Here is a 21,405-nt window from a genome sequence, read left to right as displayed (position 1 = left end):
TTTGAGACCTTACATTTTGGTTTACCAACTTTGGGATGGTTTAATGATGAGCATTATAATTTGAAAGGAGTTAATATGTGCTTCACTTATATCTGCAAATTGAGTTGTGATGAATGTTTAATGGGGACTAATGATCTGCTAAGCTACTACAGTACTGGTATATGTACAAACTTCAATGGGCGACATGACAGAGATGTTAAAACGGATGATATATACATATACCATGCATATACTTTGTCTCTTTTGTTAGCATGTTTACAGAATAAACATCGCCGATGATAGCTTTTCTTTCAAGAAAGGGAGGATGATGAGGACATCACAACCTCTGATTGAAGGCATATCTTGGTAAAAGATGAGACTACGTCGAGGACGACTTCAATTCAAGAAGCGGAGGATGATGAGGACATCACTATGATAGATACAACCAATACTCTTACAGCCATATATCCTCTTGTACTTCAAATACAAGGATCTCTCGCAAGAGCGTGTGTGTTTCAACTAAATTATCAGGTATCTTCATTACTAGAAATCCTTCCTAATATATATGAGAATATGATGCTGCCTAAACCAAATGTATTTATATTATTTAGGAATGGATCTAGCATGGACGTCAAGCATTGGATTAGGAACGTGCATGGAGATGGCACCAGGCCTGCGAGGATTCAGGATGGCATAGCAAGCGAGGATTTCAGAACATTGAAGCCACCACAATGAAGCAACGGTGCTTGGATGAATTATACAAGTTACCCCATCATGAAATTCGTCCAAGAGTTATTTTTGGTGCTGTGACACCTTGTTTAATGGGCCAGACCCATGTATTTTCGGATTAGGTATTTAGGGGATTTTAAGAGGCCATATAAGTGGAGGAAGGCCCATTTAGGGGTGTTTTTGGCCAACCCTAGCTGGTTGGACGAAAATCCCTTCACTTCCCCCATATATCCCTCTATAGCTATCATTAGAACTTGGATTTTGATTAGATTAAAAGTTAGCCAATTGCTACAACTTCGTGTACTTCTTTTGAGGCCAACGCCCAGAACAAGACCGACTATTCGGACTCCCACCATTATCAATCAAACTTTCATCTCTATTCGCAATATTCTGATTGCAACTTTAGTTCTTACTTGTTCTCGATTTCAGGTAGGAATTAAGACCTTCTAGTCAGGCTGATCATGCTCCCGCAAAATCAGTAACTCCCGGAGATTGTCCTAGCGATTGCATTGGCGCACAAGCTTTGCACGTGTAGTCGGATCGTCAAGCACGAACTCCACCAACAAATCGATCTATCTTCATCTCATCGAAAGATCAGACACCTTTGCCCTATCACCCCTCTTCTATGTGTTAAAGTGCCGATACGATAATGTCACTTCTCGCCGTACATTTTACCACACTTCAAAGGGTAGTTCCCTCTCGAGACCATAAGGCAAATATTACATGGTGCACAACATATATATCAAGAGAGAGAACTAACACACATTAAAACCATAGATCATCTTTGATTCATCTCATATTCCTGCTAGGGTTTCTCCATCTCCCCAAGAACAAGAGGAACTACTCACACATGGAAACAATCAAGACCATCATCATATTCTTATGGATGGAATGAGAGTAATGGTATGAATTCGAATACAAATCCACAATAGCAATCAAGATCACAACTATGGTTGAAGAAGAATGGGATCGGTGATGGTGATAGTGATGCAATGGTTGATGATGAAGGGGATGATGCCTTGTCCTCCGATTATCCGTGTAGCAACCCGGATGATGTCTTCTCCAAAGTTTCTCCTCCAGATCTATCCCTGAGGCGGTGTTTCTATGTTTCCTGAGGCTGTGTATCCCAGGTCTCTCTGCTGTCTGCACGAGATGAAAGTATTTGATGAGGCGGTGCTCCTGGTACGGCGTACGGGCGGACGGTATGGGCAGGGTCTCCCAGTATCGGTGTCCGCTAAACCTTCTGATGTTTTTCCTCGCATTCCCCTTTCATCCAGGCGTATGGTTAAGTGCTTAGATGATTTTTATCACGTCAAAATACCATAAAATGATAGTTTTTATTGATATTTTATCATTTCTTTAAAAATTTAGATCATGCGTAAACAAGCATAAAAGACGCGTGGAAGCACAGTGAAATACAAGAATCGTATTGCTACTGAGAGATATCTATATGAAATAACGGTGTAAAAGCACTCTAAAATGCACTCATCAACTATCTACTACTTAAAACTAACACGATCACGTTAACAAATGAACGAAACAAAGATACATGAAGTAGTTTCAATGAAAACTAGCACACTTATGTTTAGAAATGATCGAAGCAAATATACATGAAGTACTTCCAACAGGATCATAGCATGATTAATTAGTTGCATAGTACCATAAAACAATCATTTAGAGATGTGCTAAAAAGAGAGCAGCACGCATGTAGCTGCGCACGGACGGATAGACGAGCAATCACTCGATCGGGTGCGACAGCGACGCACGTGATGACGTGATGAGCACGCGGGAAAAGGAAGAAAAGGGGACGATCCATGCAGTGCTCCGCGTCAACTCGACCCTGCTGTAGCTACAGCTGGTGACTAGAGTTTCCCATGTACAATTTCTAAATCTAAGTGTTGGAAAATACTCGTAGAATTGAACAAACAAGACTTCCTTACATGAATAGTCTGAAGGGCAACATCCTTTGGATCGACATGGAGATTCCCCAAATTAACAAGGAACCAAGGATACAGAGTGTGACATGATCGTTGTTTGGGGAGAAAAAGGTTTTTGCGATGCTCTAGAATTAGAAGCAACAAGAAGTTCGCCGATGTACTGTAACTAAAACCGGAAGAAAATTGCATGCATGTCTCCTAGATCGATTACGAGAATGGCAGCTGGTTAGCGCAGTCCAAGTTCGGCCCGAGGTTCCGGACGCCGAGGACGTCGCCGTAGCGGCGGTAGTAGCCGACCCGGTCGTCCGCCTGCGCGTTGCCGGTGCGGTTGCACTCGAGGCCGCCGTTGATGATGTTGGTGGTGAGCCCGAACCCCGTCCTCCGGTTCGCCACCTTGTCGGCCCTGGTGGGTCTGTAGCGCCCCACCATGACGTCGTGGCACGACGGCTTGGGCGGCTGCGGCGTCATCCAGAACCACAGCGCCGCCTTGAACGCCACCACCGGGTCGCTCGCCACCACCTCCGGATTCCCTAGCCCGTCGAAGTCCAGCGCATCACCCGCCGGCCCGTAGTTGTAGTTCCTGCCCGAACAAGTAGTTTAAGATACTACCTGGAAAGCCATGGTAACTGGATGGTGGAAAGCTAGCTAAGCTCACCAGGAGAGTTGCATGGGGCCGCGGCCGTGGTAGGACTTGCCGGGGACGCAGGGCCACTGCGTGTTGTTGGCGTCGCAGTAGTTGCTGGGCGGCGTCAGCTCCTCCTTGAAGCAGAGGCCCCACGCGAAGGGTCCGTCGGGCGCGGTAGCCCATCCGCCGGTGGTTTCGTGGGAGATCTGCGCCAGGAAGGCGGCGACCTCGCGGCGGCGCGTGTCAAAGTTTCGTCCAGTGCTGCCGAACTCCGGGAACCGCTCCGCGGCGGAGACGAAGGCGGAGTAGTTGTAGAAGCCCTTGGCGGGGCAGGCGGCGTCGTCCTTGTGGAGGAATAGGGACGCGTAGTCATCTTCCGTGACGATGGAGGAGATGTGGGCGCGGTGGCCGTAGCGGCCGCGGAAGATGTGGCGCCACCCGTGCCAGTGCCACGCTTCCGCGACGCCGGCGTTGGAGACGACCGACGCCGCGGCCATGAAGAAGGCCAGCAGGACGGGAGAGGGAAGCAAGCGCGCCATCTGAGCTATCTGCTGCGTCTGAGCGACAGGAAGTCTTGCTCATATGTAGAGTTCCGGATGTGGTATGGTGGAGAACGTGGCACGTGATGGTGCCATTGGCGCGCGTAGCAGCCGGACGGAGAACACGGCGACCGGCGCGGCGGCACCTGCTTGTGGTGTAGAGTTTCATGGGGGTTGACTTGAGCTGGTGGCAATTACTGCTCCCGCCCTCCTTGGAATCAGTGCTAGGTCAATGGCTAGCTTCCTGGGTAGTTTAGTAGGTCAAACGAGCTGGAAGCATGCGGCGATCGGAAGGCCACGTGCATCCTTCCGTTTAGCGTTACACAGAGGATGAATGGAATGCAGACACTGTCGTGCTGATCGATGTACTTGCGCCGTTTTGATTGGAATACTCTGTATTCTGAGCTACACAAAAACAAGAAAAGTGTAGACATGAGTATAGTGAACAACGCACATTTCTAATAGGGCCTTTGCTCCGGTACAACCCCTCCCCTCAAACTCAATCTAAACTTAGACAAACTCAAACACAAGAACGGCTGAGATCGTCCGATACCCCTTCATAATTAATACTACAAAATCCGTATAGCCCAACCAAATTATACGTCTTTCTATCATATGTATGTATACCAGCACATACGTACGCCGGTTCATCGCTGACGACGGTCGCGGCCGGTGGACTGGTGGTGGTGGCAGTGCTGGCCAAGCACTATGCACTCCAAGGTGGATCTGGCCGGCACACAGCTCGGAATGGCCTTGTAGGTGTGTGCCGGCAAGGGTGGAGGCGCGCCAGGGCGGCGGCACGGCAAGGCGGCGGCGCGTTGACGCGACGGACAGTCCAGCCGATACATGTCCGTCGAAGTAGTTCCGAGCGACGAAATTTTAATGTGGGCTATTGGGAGTTGCGGGATTTGTTGTTAGAGAAATTTTTTTGCCGAACATGTCTGACTGCTTGTCTGGCCGGCGGCGATGGGCGACGATGATGCGGCCAAGTAGACGCCGACCTGCCCGCAGTGAAGAAGCACGACGGTCGACAACGGCGAGGTTGGGCGGCTCAAGGTTGTGTGCGGGACAGAGTTTGAAGACTGCATCACACCTATACATGGATCTGTATACCTATACATGGATATACATGGTTTTGGATATGGGCTTGGATGGGCTCTACGAGTTTAGGGGGAGGGGTTATACTGGAGCAAGCCCTTTCTAATAATCCTAGGATACTTTATTGTTCATTTCTAATTGCTGGGAGAGGCCGCCTGTTTGCGTTTATGATTCCATGACTTCAGATCTTAATAAACCTGGTGCTCAACCGAATTTTGTGGGTTCTCGGCTCTATTTGGAACTATTACTTGGTCTATTTGGTTGGCTTAGAATGATCTGGTTTTCAACAATAAAACCTGCGGGATCCTCTGTTGCTAATATTTTCAAGATGATATCATTCCTTTGGCAGTGGACGACACTGTTACCAAAAGCACAGGACAAAGTGCATGAAGATGATGAATCGGGTGAAGATGGCCACGAAGAACTCCTACTTCCTTGTCAGACCACTTGGATGGATTGGATAATGTATGTTCATCTGGTGGTGTTTAGGCTAGTTGGTGTCGACTCTTGTGCGGGTTCTTTCATTCATGTTAAACTTGTGGATGTTCGCTAGCATAATGTTTTGTGGCTAGTTGTTTTTGGTGATGTGCGTGTCTGTAATAACCGATGGTCCCAATATACTACTCCCTCCGGACGCACGTAGTTTAAAAAATTATTTTGACCATTATTTTGATCGATAAAATATAGAATATATGTTATAAAAATTATATCATTGGAAACCTTGTTTAAATACGAATCTAATGGTATAAATTTTGTACATATATAATTTATATTTTATTAACCAATTCAACGGTTAAATTTTACCTTAAATTACGTGCGCGCCTGTTAAACTGATCCGAAAGAAGTATGTGTTTTCTTCAGAAAGCAGGACAAGTGATTATCTTTCCTCTGAAAACAATAGGTGTGGTTATTAATTGGGCAGTGTTGAGCGCCTCCCGGGGGATCAGAACTCCCGATCCCCCGCCTCCACTGCTGACACGTGTCCACATCATCTTTCACCTTTCTAGCATCGTCCTCCATGAATTGCCCCAGGATCGGAAAAAAACACACGCAAAAAAGGGGATGGAAAATCCCACCCGGCAACTCCTACCGCCCCACCCCTCTCGGTTGGCTCCGGTGAGAGACCTTGCCGGCGTCGACCACGCTGGTAGCACCGCCGCCAGCCTTAGGTAGCATCGCCATTTGCGAACGTAGCACCGCCACCGTCCTTTTGTAGCACCGCCGGCAACCTTTTGCAGCACCACCACCGGCTGGATGTCGCATCTCCGCTTGTTATACCATTAATAAAAATTATATAACCTAAAGGTTATACCATTAGTAAATATAGCATTGTAGTACCGGCCGACGCGGCGTGTAGCAACCTTTTGCAGCACCACCACCGGCTGGATGTTCGCTACACGCAGCGTCGGCCGGTGCTACAAGCGGCGGCGGCGTTCGCTACACGCCGCGTCGGCCGGTGCTACAACGCTATATTTACTAATGCTATAACCTTTAGGTTATATAATTTTTATTATATGGATCAAATTGATGATTTGGAGATAGAATGATTGAACCTCTCTTGTTCCCCTCCCCACCCCACCGCGCTCTCTCGTTCTCCACCAGATCTGGGCCGTACGGTCTATCACCCTCCCTGCCCGGGCGACTGCCGGTGTCATGGTAGGTGAGGGACCCCTCCCCTGTATAGAGGTAGAGTAGATCTAGGTTTTTGGTTTGGCTGTTACCTTGTTGGCGTTATGCCGTTATGTTGGAGCGTCTCACCGTTATTCTCGAGCTGACGGTGGTCTTCGGTACTACTCTTCCTCGTTCTGGCGGCGTGGTGCCGTGAGTGGCCAGTGGGGGTGATGCCGACATCTCCTAGAATAAGCTCGATTTCATCTTGTAGTTTGGTCGCTGGTGGTTACGACTTTGGGCTCCTTCCATCTCCTCGAGGTGATGCTGAGGAAGGGAGAATCCCTGATGGTGGTTGTTGGGTGGCAAGTCGGCAGCAAGGGAGCTGAAGCTGCTCTCCGGAGAGCATCCATGGTAGCCCATCTTTGGCTACCTTCTTCAATGGTCGAAGGGCAACCTCTCCCACCTCCATCGCCAGCTATGGTTTTTTTTTCATGGTGATTGAAGGAGATGAACAACCTCCAGGCTGCCATGCCAACCAGGAGGCCCCCAAGCTCCAGTAAGCTCCCGGTACTGCGCCCCAAGTGGTTCTATCCACGGCGGCGTTGTGCCTGGCTATACTGCGGCGTGTTGATGCGGTGGCAGAGGACCTGGACCCGATGGAATTTTCTGTTCTACTTTTAGGGTCATCATTGCTATTTGTTTGGACTTGATTGCAATTTTCAACTTTCTTTTGGTCCTCTTTGTAAGTGTTTCCAGTGCTGAATGAAAGCTTCTAGGTCTCTCTTGGACCGACCCCTTATAAAAAAAACTTGGGGACACACGAACAGGACTTACAAACCATATCAGAAGATTAGGTATCGATATGTTCTTTTCATTTGTGTAACGATCTGATCAGACAACTCTCTGGACTACTACACCCATGTATCTCGTAGGTATGGCAATTTGGCTTCTCGGACTGGTCGGGTCCAACTTGACTGTCCCCGAACCATTGCATGGGCTATTATATATGTCCTCTTATCCCAAGCATTAGAGATTGTCTTTACTTTGTAAGTACTAGCAAGTGAGATAGATATGCCACGATTACCTTACATGCAATGTTGCATATCTATTCTTCTTCCGAAGTAGTACAATCCAGCCTCTGCATCAATCGATGATACGGCTTTTTATTGCAAATATGTCAGCTGAATATTAATGGGAATTGTCGTGTTGCATCTAATTTATTTCTGCTTTAAATATAGTGGAGAATTGTTTATATATTCAACATAATTTGGGTTGGTTTGGTCCATAGTAAGCCAAAACCCATTGCGTCCCAGTAGTATATATGCCCTATGCTTCGGTAGTTTTTAAATTTACTACTCTTTCGGCTTGTTCACTAAACACATAACCAAACTCTCTAGTCTGAGTACCGCTAATTCGTGGATCATTATTTGTCCATGCAATGGCAGGTTCACCCCAACCCACGATCCTTTTCTTTTTTCCAGGATTATTACGCATATATTCGGGTGGTTTAAATGTTTGGATTTGACATAGCAGTTCCTGATCGATCCATATGTGCAATTATCTTGCTCCACTTGTACGTGTAGGTAATATATCTCTTTTACAACGACATGTCATTTCTTAAGGAATAGGATGCTCCAAAGAATTATAGTCTCAACGTACCTCTTCATATTACAGACGATCCACAAATCTGACAGTGTGTCGATCTATTAGCTATTCACTACTGGAGGTCAGTTCCAACCAAGGTTCAGCACAAATCTTAATGGAGCACCAGCAACAAGAGTAGCATCAACAGGAATTTACTATATATTATTAGGTAACTTCATCATAATATTTTACATGACCGAAACTCAATTGTTACGGACCTAAATAAAATCAGGTCTTTTTTCTGTTGAACAATATTTATATAGTGCCTTTCTAATCACATAAACTTCGGAAATATTTGTCTTCGCAAGTTTAACCGTTTGGTTCTCAGACAACCCTTTAGTCTGCTTCTTTCCCTGGTCAAGATATTACATGCATGCAGCTATTTTTTCCTTTCTCTAAATGGAGGTTGAGACCCCCCGTGCTCTGCATCAAAGAGATGCATACGATCTTTATTTACATTTTCTTCAACAAAGATCTGCTATGAGAATACATCACACAACCCGAAGCCATCACTAATCAGCTACAAACCTGACAATGAGTGAAGAACATGACGTTAGGGCCTCATGACCTAAAAACGCAAATAAATGCCTTACCGGTTATTTCCCGGGGCATCGCAGAGTCACCCTATGACGAAGCAGGAGGACACATCTTATCTACCCCGCCCCTAGCGAGCATCTCACACACTTGCTTCAAAAGATGTTATCCCCATCAACCGCTGGTCTGAGAACATAGATCTGCATAGTTCTTGACAGGCATGCCGACGACACTTACTGGTGCCAGATAGTGCCCCCACCCCACATGATTCCATCACATCGGGTACGTGCATGCATGCAGTTCTCCTACATGGTTCGTGGCAAAAAATAATAATATAACATTAACTGAAACTACTCTAGCCACTCCGACACTAATGGTAATATTCGAACATATAGGCTCTATGTTGGATTATCTTTGGCCATCAAAATACTTAACTGTTAATAATGTTTTGTGATTTTTGTTATCCAAGTTCCCAAGAAATTATTTACTCCTTTTAGACTACTGTAATTCTACTAGCCTGATTGTTATTATGTGGGACTAGCTTATACTACTTACCTTGCAAATCCACTATTTAATCTTTTGTGAGCCTATACTTTCTTTTAGATAGTCATAATTTTATAAATGAAGATACCATGGTTCAGTCGTTGAATTACTCAGGATATAGAGCAATTTCAGCACGCTTACTACAAAATAAGTACCTCCAAATTGCCTTGTGTTTGTTTTTACTTTTAATTGCATTGATTCGCATGGAAAGCATATATTTTGGTTTATTTAAGTAATTATGAAGTGGATTTAATTTTACTTGGTTTGCTTCTACTTAGTGCTGGTAGCTATAAAATAATAACCGGTAATACAGTTTCTACTTAGTTGTTGGCTACCATGACATTCCGTAGATAAATTATATATATGTCTTACAAAATTTACGCAACAACATCTTACTCTTTGACTTAAGCAATGTAATTATATGCTTAATAATCTGTGACTTTGGGTGCATCGATCGGTACATATTAGTTATAGTCTATTAGTACACCATCAATTGTTCAACTCAATATAAGTCATAGTTGTTGTTTGTTAGCATTATTCGGTATCTCTTCATGAGAACCTTAAATATGTCTGAGAGCCTTGGTTCTACATGGTTTTTAATGAAATTTGGTAAATATCTTTTGCCAAGAATACAATCTTTTTTATCATTTTATGTATAGAAATTCATTTTGATCCTTGCATAAAACATTAATTTGCATACCGATCTACTATATGCAAGCATATCAATTCAAAATGGTTATACTGAAATAAACGGGGTATGTGCTCGATTTTGGATTGGCCATAAATCACACTCCTTAAGGGTTGAATTATCTTCTGCGAAAAAATCAGTAATTTACAAAAATATTGTTCGCTGTTTTGATTTGTCAAACTATACTTAGTATTACAATACAACCTGTGTTTTCTTCACTTACAGCCTAAAATCTAACCTGCACCTAGTCAGCTTAAAATTCTTTGTAACTCAAGCAATCTGTATCATCCGAGATACTTATAGTTACAGAAATTCATCATACGTGTGCCATTATTGGGCCACTACATGCTAGAGATTATATATTTCTTTTGTCACTAAGCAAGATGTTCAAAGCAGTTACTTTACCTTTTTTGGGGGGGAACGAGCAGCTCCAAACCGGCATAGATATATTGTTTAAAAATTCACATTATAAAATTGCAAAGAAGTTATCTTTCTTTGGTATCCAACTGGTTCCATTCTACCATATGGTGTCATGATAATACATAATTACTTTGGTTTTCAAGAGCTTAATTAGATTCACATGATCCAAATACAACTATTGACGATGTAGTTTCCAAGTTCTAATATACCATATATTACCGCGCTAGTTTGGACAGAAGATATGCATGCATTTTAAACAAACAAGATTAATTCTGTGTTGATAACAAGGTTTAAAATAGCGCGCTATTTCTCCGTTAATATCACGCAATAGCATATTTGGAGGGTCTACGTTAAATTTTAGTAATTTTACTCGCTATGGCGCTATTTGTGAAATATCATGATATATCGTGCTAAAACTTCATAGCGTTAGCGCGCTATTTTTTCAGGCAAAGTTACTTTCACTTTTTCCTGATGATGAACTGCAATTTGTTGGTTCCTCTTCTAGATTAGAACTTAATATCGCTAATGCTGATGATTCTTAATAAATAATTTATACTATGTTGTCGCCTTGTGGAATATTGATGTTAGCCTTCTGAAAAATTCAAGATCTATTTGTTGTATGTGGCTATGTATGTATGATTCAGTCATTTTTTGACTAAATATCCAAACATTTTAGCGAAATTCTTTATTTTTAGACTATATTTGATATTTTTTCAAAACGCTATTTGAAATATAGCACGCAATTAGCACGATATAGCGTCCATAGCATTTGAAGGAGACTGACGCTATTTTATTTAGCACGCTATTTTAAACCTTGGTTGATAATCATATAGTGTTCCAGAGGTTATGGAGGTTACGTTCTTGAGAATGAGACAAAACCAGTTATCTTGGCCTAAAATAGTGATGAACTAAGGCTCTCTGGCATATTCAAGACTCATGCATAGTTACCAATTAATTCTAACAGACAACAACTACAACTTATATTGAATCTTCCCTCAGAAAAACTTATATTGAACAAGAACCTGGGCTGTATCTAAGTTTCACTATAGCTGGTTTAGTACTAAATTATTATTAATTTGTACACATGCATCCAAAGGCATAGGTAACTAATTCCTCGTCTTCAACTTGTTTTCCCTCAAATAACCGTGTTATGTAAGATTTTTGGGTCTAGAGTTTACCTCAATAACTGGATAAACTCTTTTCTTCTTAATTATTGCAGAAAGGCAGAAACACCGTGTGCTCCCAATGAGGTTTGTAAAAACAATTAGTAAGACTTTCAAAGCCCTTAGTATAGTTCAAGCACCAAAATGACACGGGAAATCATTTTTTTTTCCAGGAAACAAGGCATATATCTTAGGAAAAATTACAAATTATGAAGTACTTCTAGTTTTGTTTCATTTGGTTTTGCTTGTTGTCAGAAATTGACATTGGATTTTTTTATAGAAATAACCGTTTAACGGGGGATTCTTGTCGACTTCTAGGATGGCTTCTCCCAAACGCTACCCTCCCTCGGCATCTTTTAGAAGCACGTCTCTCAGACTTGATTAAACTTCTAAAATATTTTTTTCAATACTAATTTAGAAACTTAAAAAAATTTAGGAGACGAGATTCTGGGAGAAGCTGAGAGAGGGTAGCTTCTCAAAAAATCCCTTTTAGAAGCTGAATAGAAGTAGGCCTAAGCATGTTTCTACTTAGAGCATCTTCAGCAAAAGCGTTATAACGGGCCCTCGCCAAAATAACTGCTAGTATAGAGCGTGCGAGGCTATTTTTGTTGGAGATATGCCCAAGAAGTAGTAATAAAGTGGTTATTATTATATGTTTGTGTTTATGATAAAAGTTTACATCCTATGCCATAATAGTATTAACTGAAAACAATAATATTTGTGTGTTTGGTAAACATAAAAGAGTCCCTAGTAAGCCTCTTGTTAAACTAGCTTGTTGATTAATAAGATGATCATGGTTTCCTGATCATGAACATTGGATGATATTAATAACAAGATCATATCATTAGGTGAATGATGCACCCATAGTAAGCATAGCATTTCATCTAGTCATTAAGTTCATTTTGTTACAATCTTTAAGATACATAGTAAACTAATCGATCATGAGATCATGTTAATCACTTACACCAAATGGATACGTTGATGACATCAAACACCACTTCGTAATTGGGTGGTTATAAAGGAGGCATTAAGTGTTCTGAAAGTATGACTTGAAGCACATGGATCAAGAGTGAGATTTGTCCATCCAAATGACGGATAGATATACTCTGGATCCTCTCAGTGGAATGCCATCCAATTAGCTTGCAAGCATGTGAATATCTCACAAGGGATGTCATATCACGGTACGAGTAAAGAGTACTTATCGGTAAGGAGGTTGAACTAGGTATAGAGATACCGACGATCAAACCTTGGATAAGTAAAGTATCGCGCGACAAAGGAAATCGGTATCGTATGTTAATATTTTTCGATCATGAAGTTATCGTTGAATTAGATTGGAGCCTAGGGTTTTCCACCTATATATAGAGGAGGAGAGGGGAGGGGCCGGCCACCACATTGGCCGCACCACCCAAGGGAACCAAAGCCGGCACCCAACCCCTCTCTCCCAAAATCCTAGCGCCACCCTCCTCCACCTCTCTCCTGCATGGCTACGACGAAGCCCTGTAGGAAATCTCCAACACCACCGTCACCATGCCGTCGTGCTGCCGGGATTCCGAGGAAGATCTACTACTTCTGATGCCCGCTGGAACGGGGAGAAGGATATCTTCATCAAAACCGTACGTGTGACCGAGTGCGTAGGTGCTGCCAGATTGCGGCACCGTCAAGATCTTCTACTCACTCCAGAGAGCGGCAAGTGATCTACTACATCATCCACGAGGTTTCTCTTTTTAACGCTTTGTTTTGAGATTATATCTTGGCTTGTTATTCGTTCTTGCGGTAGGAAATTTTTTGTTTTCTATGCTACGAACTCCTACATTTTTCCCACCTCTAGCATAGGCGGTAAAATCACGAGCGCTCTAACTTTTTTCACGCGTGCGGCATATTGCCTCCTTCCGCGCCTCAAAATTGGCGCTTCCAATTGAGCGCGCGCTATCTCTCTCGCTTGCGCTCGAAGAACCAAACGCCGCGCTGAACTTTCCCCGGTTCCAGCTCTCTCGATTCCCCGTCGATTCCGCGCGGTCGTCGGGGTAATTTCGGCGATTGACGGCCTATCCGACGACCTCTCCCTACTCTGTCCCCGCCACAAACGGCGGCGCCGCGGTAGTTCCGCCGCCGCCCATGGCAAACTCTAATGCTGTCGGTGCTGCCGCGGCCGCGGCCGAATGCGTACCCCGGCTTCGCGCTGCCTCCACCAGCGCCAGCGCTGAAAGGAAAAACCGGAGCTTCGAAGCGGCGCAATTGGTGTTCTTATTTTGATTTGGGCCATTTGTTATTCTTATCTTGATTTATTTGATCATGAAGATGTTCATTCATATTGTAAAACATGTCGCGTCGGTGCAGCGTGTTGCATTTTAGCGCCCCTGCTAGGGGAGTTTTTGCGCTGCATTTTAGCGATGTGTTTTAGCGCTTCCCATGTAGGATAAGCGGGCGCTGCATGCTATAACACGATCTAGCGCGCTGCAAATCAATTTTAGCACACCGTAATAGAGCGTCTGTAAAGTTCCAAAAATTGCGTGCCAAACGTTTGTAATTTGAGTATCGTATTATTATTTAACAAAAGTTTTTTTGAATCTGTATTCGTACAAACTATCTGCAAAACAAAAATGTTACGTGTTTTTTTGCCGAATCACCCGTGGCACTTTCTTTCCGATAGCATATAGTTTTATAAAATTTCAAATCAATTTATTTACAAGTCTAAAATGTTACAGATTAGCAACTAAAAATATAAAAATAATGGCACTTCATCTAGATATTCAAACTGTTATCGTTGCATATGCACTATTGCAGAACGGATGATCAATCTTTGGCGCGATTTGAAACATGTTATGTTGTGTTTGGATGCATAGAAAGTTGGCATTGAATTGAATTGGACTAAGATTCCAAATCCGAGATGAAAATGAATTGGTATCTAATTCGATTCTATTGTTTTGATGTGTTTGGAATTTGATGTTGGAATCAAAGAGTGTAACCAATTCCAAATCCCGTTTGGATGAATAAAGTATGAAATTTGATATTTTGTTGAATTTGCACAACTTTAAACATAAAAATAAAACATGTATTTTGTTGAATTTGGACAATCCCGTTTTGTTGAATCCGGAGGCGAGGCTAGGTGGCGCCAGACAAGGTCGACTAGGGCGGCGCTGGGCACGGCCGAGCAGAGAGAGGCCAGGGCAGCGCCGGGCGCGACGGGAGAGGATGCGGCAGCGCCGGACGAGGCTGAGATCGAGCGGGACGGGTGGAGCGCGGGGCGGCGCTGGGCACGGCCGAGCGGGGCGGCGCTGGGCATCGGGAGAGGTCGAAACTGAGCGGGAGGGAGACGGGGCGGCGCCGGCGCTGGGCATGGCCGAGCAGGGAGGCGGGGCAGCGTCGGGCGATGTCGAGCAGGAGAGGCCGGGGCAGCGCCGGGCGCGGCCGAGATCGTGCGGGAGGGAGACGAGGAGAGCGGGAGAGGCCGGGGCGGCACCGGCGCTAGGCATGGCCGAGCAGAGAGAGGACGGGGCGGCCTCGGGCGATGACAAGTGGGAGATGACGAGACGTGAGGGAGGCAGGGAGGGAGACGAGAGGGAGGCAATTTTCGAGCCTTTCCGAGCATAAGAGCTCGGAAAGTTTTCCAATCGTTTTGCAGGGGAGGGTGGGGGGCTCGGAATTTAGTTGACTTTCCACAGATCAATTCCGAGCGCATACCAAACAGTAGAATTTGCGGAATCGACCCAAATTCTAATTCCATGCCCAGTTTCTATGCATCCAAACACAACATTAGGGTAATAGACTTGTTGTATTACCAGGGTCCAAAGGCCACAATATATAGTACATGAAGGTGCAAATATGGAGGAAACCCCCTAACATATGAGGAAACTACAATATACAATATATACATCTAACACCCCTCCTCAAACTCATGGTGGATCCACAACACTGAGTTTGGAGAGTAAGAAGTGATGCTGCGCTCGGGATTTTGCCTTTGTAAAGAAATCCGCCAACTGCAAATCTGAAGGCACATAATGAAGCGCAACACCTGAGCCTGCACCCGAGCACGTATAAAAAGCATCAACACCAATATGCTTGGTAAGCTCATGCTTGACCGGATCACGTGTAATACTGATAGCACGTGTACTGTCAGACAAAAGTGGAGTGGGTGTCATAACAGAGGCCCCAAAATCTGCAAGCAACCACCGCAACCAGGTCACCTCAGCAATCAACAAAGCATAGCCCGCAGGTCAGCCTCAACACTCGAACGGGAAACCGCTACTTATTTCTTCGTCTTCCAATCAACAAGCGAACCACCAAGAAACACACAGTAACCAGAAAGTGAACGACGATCCGTAGGATCACTCGCCCGCATAGCATCTGAGTAGCACTGGAGCTGGAGAGAGCTGGAACTAGGAAAGAAAAGGCGGCGAATGATCGTGCCACGAAGATAACGAAGAACACGGAGGAGATGACTGTAGTGAACGGTGGTAGGAGCTGAGACAAACTGACTCAGAATATGAACATGATAAGAGATATCAGGACGAATGACAGCAAGATAAACAAGACTCCCAACAAGATGGCGATAACGTGTCAGATCAGGAAGAGGATCACCATCAGTAGGACGAAGCTTAACATTGAGATCCATAGGAGTCTCAACAGTGCGCTCATCCCCAAGAGCAGCACGAGCAAGAAGATCTTGAATATACTTTTCCTGAGAGATAGAAAAGCCATCAGAAGTACAGGAGACCTCAATCCCAAGAAAGTAGCGAAGAGGACCAAGATCAGTCATAAGAAACTGATCACGAAGAAGAGCCTTGACAAAGGCAATATACTCGGGATCATCACCAGTAATGATCATATCATCAACATAGAGAACGAGAAGAGTTCATCCACGAGGAGAAGTGTGAACAAAAAGCGCTGGATCATGAAAACTAGGAGAGAAACCAGCAATCATCACCACAGAGGCAAAGCGCTCAAACCATGCACGAGGGGCCTGTTTCAGGCCATAAAGAGAACGCCTAAGGCGACAAACCATCCCATCGGGAACAGAATACCCAGGAGGAGGCAGCATGTAAACCTCCTCACTCAACTCGCCATTAAGAAAAGTGTTCTGAACATCAAGCTAGGACACAGAGCAGCGTTGAACAGAAGCGACATCAAGAAGAGTACGCACGGTGGTCATATGAGCCACAAGGGCAAAAGTCTCATCATAGTCACGGCCGTGCTCCTGCTGAAAGCCACGGGCCACAAGACGCGCCTTATAGCGCTCAAGAGATTCATCAGAGCGGGTCTTAATTTTATAGACCCACTTACACGTGATAGGACGAACACCAGGAGGGGGAGAAACAAGATCCCAGGTGCTAGTGCGCTCAAGCATAGCAATCTCCTCAGCCATGGCAAGCTGCCATTAAGAATGACGCTTGGCATCCTGATAAGAAGTCGGCTCGGAGGTAACAGAGAGACCATACTGACTAGGAGAGTAACGGTCTGGAGCACGACGCTGACGAACATGCCGTGAAGAGGGAAGGTCATCAGCAGAAGATGACTCATCGGAAGAAGAGGAAGAAGAAATAGTAGAGGAAGGGTCCGAAGCCGGAGAACAAGGAGAACTAGGGGAACTAGACAGAGGAGAGGATGGCGCCGAGGTCGAAGGGGGCGCATCAGACCTAAGAGGTCGAAGAGAAGGCACAGTGGGAGGTGCATCAGGAAATAGAAGAAAAGAAATATCATCCACTGGGTAAGTACCAGAGGTGGGACGAGGATAGAAGGGACGCGTCTCATCAAACGTGACATCACGAGAGATGCGCATGCGATGACCAACGAGGTCCCAACAGCGATAGCCCTTATGCTCATCACTGTATCCAAGAAAAACACACTCAACAGATTGAGCGGTCAGTTTGGTGCATTCACGAGGAGGTAGGAGGACATAGCAAACACAACCAAATAAACGAAAAGTCGAGTAGTCTGGAGAACTACCAGAGAGACGCTCGAGAGGAATGCCACCTTGAAGGGCAACAGAAGGCAGAATGTTAATGAGGTAAGTCGACGTAGCGCCAGCCTCAACCCAGAAATGCGGCGGAAGAGAGGAAGCAATCATCATAGCACGGGTAGTCTCAAGAATATGACGATGCTTACGCTCGGCGACACCATTTTGAGCATGGGCGCCGGGACACGAGAACTGAGTGAGGGTGCCCTGCTCAGCATGGACACCATGCAGGTGCTGGGAGATATACTCACCCGCAGAATCAGCACGAAACACACTAATAGGCGTGGAATACTGAGTACGAACCATGGCCGCAAAGCGCTGATAAATAGAGAGCACCTCACTGCGAGAGCGCATAAAGAGCAACCAGGTGTACCGTGAAAAATCATCAATGAACAAAATATAGTATCGATGGCCCCCTTTTGAAGCAAAGGGAGCCGGACCCCAAACAGAACTAAATCAAAAGGTCGCTGAGATACAGACACACTAGTAGGATATGGAAGCTGAATCTGTTTGCCTAACCTACAACCCTGACAATTTAAAGACACATCTCCTGAGACAGACCCCGGAAGACCACGACGGACTAATGACGATAAACGGGAGCCACAAAGGTGACCCAGCCGATGATGCCACTGCTGAAAAGATCCAGTGACGGAAGCAGCAACCGCAGGAGAACTGGCAGAAGAAGTATCAGTGGATGAAACGCGAAGCCAGTCTAACTCCCATAGACCCGAAGACTCAAGGCTGCGAGGGCCAGCTCCAACCAGGGCCTGTGTACGGCGGTCCTGAACCGCACAAGAATCAGCGTCAAGAATGACGCGACAACCAGAATCAGTAAGCTGACTAGCAGAAAAAAAGGTTCATCTTAAGACTAGGAACATGAGAAACGTCAGGAACAGAGAAAGAGGGAGTAGAGAGGGTGCCTCGACTGGAAACAGGAAGAGAGGTACCATCAGCCGTGATAACACGGACATGAGAAATAAGAGAGCGAAGAGCAGAAAGAATAGAAGACGCAGAAGTCATATGAAAAGAAGCTCCAGAATCCAGATACCACGGGGATGACGTACCTGACTGTGTAGAAGATGGTGGTCGCGCAGTGCCAGAAGAGCCAGGCACAGAACCAGCAGTACCCGTCGAGGAGGAGCCTATAGCAGCGAGCAGACAACGAAGACCACGGATAATGTCTTGATCAGACAGTGCAACTACAGAAGATCCTGAAGAGCCAGCCTGCTTATGAGCATGATACTGCTATCGTAAAATTGGGATCCCTCCTCCAGCAGATAGAGACATCGTGGCCAGGCTTACCACAATAGGAGGGCGGACGAGAAGGTGTTGTCATACCACGAGGCTGCTGAGACTGACTCTGGCCCTAGACCGGAGGAGTAGAGAGTATCAGCGGTACTGGAGACCGCAACGAAGCCGAATGCACAGGAAGACCACGGGAAGACGACACAGGAGGACCACGAGCAGCTAGGACAGAGGGAACCTCAATAAGACGAGCACCACGAAGACGAGTCTCCTCAGCACGAAGCTCGGACAGTATCTCAGAGAGCGGAACACGCCCACGAGCAAGCAGCTGGGCACGACGAGGCTCAAACTCCTTGCGGATCCGCGACAAGAACTCAAATACGCGTTGAAACTCCAGATCCGCGCGCACAGTCAGACAACAGGGACATGTGGCACATACAGCTCTACGAGGAGAATCAAGATGACGCCAGATAGCAGCACTCTGAGTATATAACTCAACAATAGTGGAATCACCCTGCTGAAGAGCATGCTCCTGGCATACCACAGATAGGTAAAGAGCATCCCCAGACGGATAATAGCGCTGACGAAGAAAAGCCCACTGAGCAGCAACAGTGGGAAGACCCATGAACTCAGCAGCATACTGAGGCAGAACACTGGAAGTGAGAACGTCAGCAACACGAGCATCCTCATCTATCCATTGAGTGTAGTCAGTCAGATCCAGCCGGTACGTCGCAACAGAGGTAGAATACTCATGGACCTTCCGGTCATACTCAACCAGAACAGTATCATCAGCACTCTTGTCTGCATCCTTGACCTCCTGAGTAGCATCGGAGGCAAGGGCAACGGGCGTCGGTGGAATAGGCACCGTAGGAGCAGTGGGGCGCGGAGGATAGGGGACCTCGCCAGAAAGCACACCCCAAACACGAAGACCACGCATGTGGACGCGCATAAAGGCAGCGAAATCAGCATAATTCGCGCCATCAAAAATCACCGGGCAGTGAGGAATCGCAAGATAGCCCGACGAGGAAGACATAGCTTTTTTTTTGGACCTAGATCGGGTCAACGCCCGATCGAAACAGAGAGAAAATGCCCGATCAAATCAGCACGCGCGGCCAGACAGAGGCCGGGGCGGAGATGGGCGGGGACGGCCGGACGGGGGCCGGGCGGCCAGACGGGCAGCGGACGGGGCCGGGCGGACGAGGGCGGCACGGCGGCCGGTCGGAGGCGGAGGCGGACGGGGCCGGGCGGACGGGAGGCGGTGCGGCACGGCAGCCGGTCGGAGGCGGAGGCGGACGGGGCGGACGGGGCCGGGCGGCCACACGAAGGCGGCCGGCGGCGCAGCTGTGGAGGCGGACGGGGCGGCGGCCGGTCAGAGGCGGAACGATGGTGCAGCCGTGTGGGAGAGGTGGAGGCGGACGGGGCCGGGACGGGGCGGACGGGGCCGGGGCGGACGGCGGCGAGGGAGAGGCGGCGGTGACGGCCGGGCGCGGCGACGGCGGCTGCGAGGAGAGGAGCTAACCTACAGCTCTAATACCATGTTAGGGTAATAGAATTGTTGTATTACCAGGGCCAAAGGCCACAATATATACTACATGTACATGTGCAAATATGCAGGAAGCCCCCTAACATATGGGGATACTACAATATACAATATATATATATATCTAACAAAACAATCAGACAAATTTACCAATTGTATATGAGCTCGGTGATTGACGGCTGCTCAACATCATATGCTTATGCGGACTCATATGTATATCTTCTTACAAGTCTGTATCAAAGGTTATCAACTATAGACGAATTAAAGATTAATCACTTTAGAACTAGAAATATTTGGACCATATTGGTACAAAAATATACTAAAACTCAATATTGGTTAAACATCGAACGAGGCGTTTTGGCACCCGGGAGCATATGCTTCTAGTTTTTGAAATATCTTTTAGTCGTAGTCGGAAATGTCAAAGAATTCTTACATTTCAGACATGGACAACAAATAAAACTTTGCTTCGATTTGCTGGCCTCGGCCACAAGCAGGAAAGATTTCACGCTCTCTCTGAAAGCAGGATCGCATCGGTTACCGTACATTCAAGGATGATTCATCTGCACCATAAGTACAATTATGTATTAGATGCAATCACCATGCTAAAATTAGTATTTGTGCGGACTATGTATACGAGAAAATAGTTGCTAACCTTTTAGGATTAAAAAGAGGAGAAATCTTATCAAATAAAATCAAGTGGCATCCTCACAAACATTTTATCAAACACCTCTTGTGCACATGAAGAAAAAAAGAGCTAGCATAAACTTGCACCTTCCACCACCAAGAAAAAAAATGTAGGGAGATGTGGGGTGGCTGTGTATATATAGGCATGGACCTTTTGTCCCGGCCCGTGGCACGACCCGCGATAAAAGGGGTGCCAGCAGGCCGCAGAAAGCCTCAGACCTTTTGTCGCGGGTCGTGCCACGACCCGCGACAAAAGGGTCCTAACGGACCACGACAAAAGGCCCGGTGCCCTCCAACTGGTTTCGGGGCTCCAGAATGGGCCGGGACAAAAGGCCTGGATGAAAGACCTGTTTTCTACTAGTGACATGTCCACATCATGTGCGCTTAGAAAGCTGTTTCACGGAAAACTGACACATTGTGTATCCTATGCAAAAAAAAATTGCACCTAAATATCTTTTTAGAGACATTTCTTT

The 21,405-nt window shown here is 46.0% G+C and overlaps 1 protein-coding gene across 1 annotated transcript; it reads right to left on the bottom strand.

Moving 5' to 3' along the window:
• Positions 1-2,852: 2,852 nt before the first annotated feature.
• Positions 2,853-3,809, bottom strand: LOC124708599 (chitinase 10-like). The gene is made up of 2 exons (XM_047240281.1): positions 3,301-3,809; positions 2,853-3,225 (listed from the first exon to the last, which is right to left on the bottom strand). The coding sequence occupies exons 1-2, from the start codon at positions 3,807-3,809 to the stop codon at positions 2,853-2,855; spliced, it is 882 nt and encodes a 293-aa protein (XP_047096237.1).
• Positions 3,810-21,405: the final 17,596 nt, after the last annotated feature.

Source organism: Lolium rigidum, chromosome 4, assembly GCF_022539505.1.
Source record: "Lolium rigidum isolate FL_2022 chromosome 4, APGP_CSIRO_Lrig_0.1, whole genome shotgun sequence".
Taxonomy (NCBI): domain Eukaryota; kingdom Viridiplantae; phylum Streptophyta; class Magnoliopsida; order Poales; family Poaceae; genus Lolium; species Lolium rigidum.
The sequence above is the reverse complement of the archived record's forward strand: the minus strand, read 5'-3'. Positions and strand labels throughout refer to the sequence as shown.

Bases quoted from the DNA above. Each gene is read 5' to 3' on its own strand.
- LOC124708599 (XM_047240281.1), bottom strand. From the start codon at position 3,809: ATGGCGCGCTTGCTTCCCTCTCCCGTCCTGCTGGCCTTCTTCATGGCC. The intron at 3,226-3,300 runs GTGAGCTTAGCT...TTGTTCGGGCAG, and splicing joins GGCCCCATGCAACTCTCCTG to GAACTACAACTACGGGCCGG.